This window comes from Eimeria mitis, genomic scaffold, assembly GCF_000499745.2.
Source record: "Eimeria mitis Houghton genomic scaffold, Emh_scaff3560, whole genome shotgun sequence".
Lineage (NCBI taxonomy): Eukaryota > Apicomplexa > Conoidasida > Eucoccidiorida > Eimeriidae > Eimeria > Eimeria mitis.
In genome coordinates this window covers 2,566-5,374 of record NW_013571905.1, presented here as the reverse complement: position 1 = coordinate 5,374, position 2,809 = coordinate 2,566, and the positions used below count along the sequence as shown (strand labels likewise).

Here is a 2,809-nt window from a genome sequence, read left to right as displayed (position 1 = left end):
AGCAGCAGAAGCAGCAGCAGCAACACCAGCAGCAGCGCTATCAGCAGCAGAAGCACCGTGTGTGTGCTAAACCCTAAACCCTAAACCCTAAACCCTAAACCCTCGGCTTCAAACCCTTTCGTATGTTTACCTTATGGGTCTTCTCGGCTTGTGGTCAAGGACGACGAGGGTTTAGGGTTTAGGGTTTTAGGGTTTAGGGTTTAGGGTTTATAAGATAGCATTGAGGGCACAAGCCCTATCGCTGCGTTGCTGCAGCAGCAAAACCCTAAACCCTAAACCCTAAACCCTAAACCCTAGATTAGTGTTTAACAATGGCGGGTCCTCGTTATAAACCCTTTCAGTTTATCTGGAACAGGTAAACCCTCCTCTCCCTCTACCTGCTTATCACCCGAGGGTTTAGGGTTTACGAGGGTTTAGGGTTTACGAGGGTTTAGGGTTTACGAGGGTTTACGAGGGTTTGTGTTCAGGTTCAGCTACAGCGCCTTTCACATCCGCAGAGAAAGATTCTATGATCGCATTTATGCTGTTGTTGCTGCTGCTATGATTGGCTTCACTGTCTTTCAGGGTAAACCCTAAACCCTCGTAAACCCTAAACCCTAAACCCTCGTAAACCCTAAACCCTAAACCCTCGGAAACCCTAAACCCTAAACCCTCGGAAACACTAAACCATCGGAAACACTAAACCATAGGACATTCTAAACCATCGGAAACCCTAAACCCTCATAAACCCTTGTAAACCCTCATAAACCCTTGTAAACCCTCGTAAACCCTCGTAAACCCTCATAAACCCCGATAAACTATAAACCCTAAGGGGAACCCTAGAAATCAGTTTTACTCTTTAGGGTTTAGGAGTAGCGAGGGGTGAGGGTTTAGATCTTTCGGTGTGTTGGGCTTTAGGGTTTAGGGTTTGTGAGGGTTTAGGGTTTGTGAGGGTTTAGGGTTTATGAGGGTTTAGGGTTTAGGGTTTGTGTTTCAGGTGCAAATATAATATACATATGGCAAGACGCTGTACACCACAACTACAGACATTATCTCCTGAAAGAGGTGCAAACCCTAAACCCTCATAAACCCTAAACCCTAAACCCTCATAAACCCTAAACCCTAAACCCTCATGAACATTTAACTCGAAACCCTCACAAACCCTAAACCCTAAATATTTGCCTGTAAACCTTTGAGCTTTGTTTATGAGGGTTTAGGGTTTAGGGTTTAGGGTTTTGAGTCTGTTAGCACCGATATGCATGTCGATGGCTTTCAAGGGTTTAGGGTTTAGGGTTTAGGGTTTAGGGTTTAGGGTTTAGGGTTTGTGTGCTGCAGAAAACAAGAAAGGAATTAGCTGAGATGATTCGAGCAGCAAGAGAAGAGGGGAGGCTGCCTTCATCGCTAGACAGCAGCAGCAGCAGCAGCAGCAGCAGCAGCAGCAGCAGCAGCAGCAGCAGCGGCAGCAGCAGCAATGATTAGAGAACCTCAGCAAAATATCCACGGCTGAGGGTTTAGGGTTTAGGGTTTAGGGTTTACCGGCGGCGATATGCAAACTGCGGAGCAGCAGCAACTGCAGCAGCAGCAACTGCAGCAGCAGCAACTGCTGCAGCAGCAACTGCAGCAGCAGCAACTGCTGCAGCAGCAACTGCAGCAGCAACTGCAGCAGCAGCAACAGCAGCAGCAGCAACTGCAGCAGCAGCAACTGCAGCAGCAGCAACTGCAGCAGCAACAACTGCAGCAGCAACTGCAGCAGCAAGTGCAGCAGCAGCAACTGCAGCAGCAACAACTGCAGCAGCAACTGCAGCAACAGCTGCAGCAGCAATAGCAGCACAGAATACAGCTGGCTGCTGAGGGTTTTCTTTTGTTTCAAATTACCCGCAGCAGCAGCTGCAGCTGCAGCAGCAGCAGCAGCAGCAGCAGCAGCAGCAGCAGCAGCAGCAGCCGCTGCAGCAGACTGTAACAGAGACTGCAAGGTTGCAGCAGCAGCAGCAGCAGCAGCAGCAGCGGATGCAGCAGCGGGAACTGCAAACCACAAACTAGGGTTTAGGGTTTCGGGTTTTAAGGTTTATAAATACAACAGTGTTGTATTTAGGGTTTAGGGTTTATTAAGTAGTGACCGTCTAGGGTTTAGGGTTTAGCGTTTGGGGTTTAGGGTTTAGGGTTTAGGGTTTGGGGTTTAGTGGGAGGCAAGCAATGGTGGCCTGGTAGCGCAGTTCTAGGGTTTAGGGTTTAGGGTTTAGGGTTTAGAGGCGGGAGAGAACAGAAACCCTAAACCCTAAAGTATATGCATAGCTACATATATTTGTTTGTTTTTTTCTCTTCTCTCTAAACCCTAAACCCTAAACCCTAATCTTCGATGCCACCACCAAAGACAGCTGCTGCTGCTGTTGCTGCTGCTGCTGCTGCTGCTGCTGCTGCTGCTGCTGTTTCAGTGTTAGTAGTGTAGTTGACTCTGAAACTATAACAAATAACACTTTGCTGCTGCTGCTGCTGCTGCTGCTGCTGTTGCTGCTGCTGCTGCTGCTGCTGCTGCCATCGGCCAGGGTGGTTACGACCGCTGCTGCAGCAGCACCGGCAGCAGCAGCAGCAGCAGCAGCAGCAGCTGCTGCTGCTGCTGCTGCTGCAGTTCTTTGTGTGTGAAAAATAAATATAAATTTGAGTCTTCTTTTATTTATTAAGCAGACAAAACCGGCGTCTCTGCTGTTCTTTGTGTTTTCGTTGTCTTTGCTGCTGCTGCTGCTGCTGCTGCTGCTGCTGCTGCTGCTGCTGCAGCTGTACTCCTCGTGTCTGCTGTTATCGTACACCCCACAGCAGCAGCAACAGCAGCAGA

At 49.1% G+C, this 2,809-nt stretch overlaps 2 protein-coding genes across 2 annotated transcripts; both read left to right on the top strand.

Moving 5' to 3' along the window:
- Positions 1 to 311: 311 nt before the first annotated feature.
- EMH_0067260 (uncharacterized protein) lies at positions 312 to 1,458 on the top strand (the record flags this gene model as incomplete). The annotated part of the gene is made up of 4 exons (XM_013498604.1): positions 312 to 355; positions 468 to 565; positions 977 to 1,044; positions 1,315 to 1,458. The coding sequence occupies 4 exons, from the start codon at positions 312 to 314 to the stop codon at positions 1,456 to 1,458; spliced, it is 354 nt and encodes a 117-aa protein (XP_013354058.1).
- Positions 1,459 to 1,525: 67 nt separating this feature from the next.
- On the top strand, positions 1,526 to 1,804 carry EMH_0067250 (uncharacterized protein; the record flags this gene model as incomplete). The annotated part of the gene is made up of 1 exon (XM_013498603.1): positions 1,526 to 1,804. One exon carries the CDS (start codon positions 1,526 to 1,528, stop codon positions 1,802 to 1,804), a length of 279 nt encoding a protein of 92 aa, XP_013354057.1.
- Between the last annotated feature and the right edge of the window lie 1,005 nt (positions 1,805 to 2,809).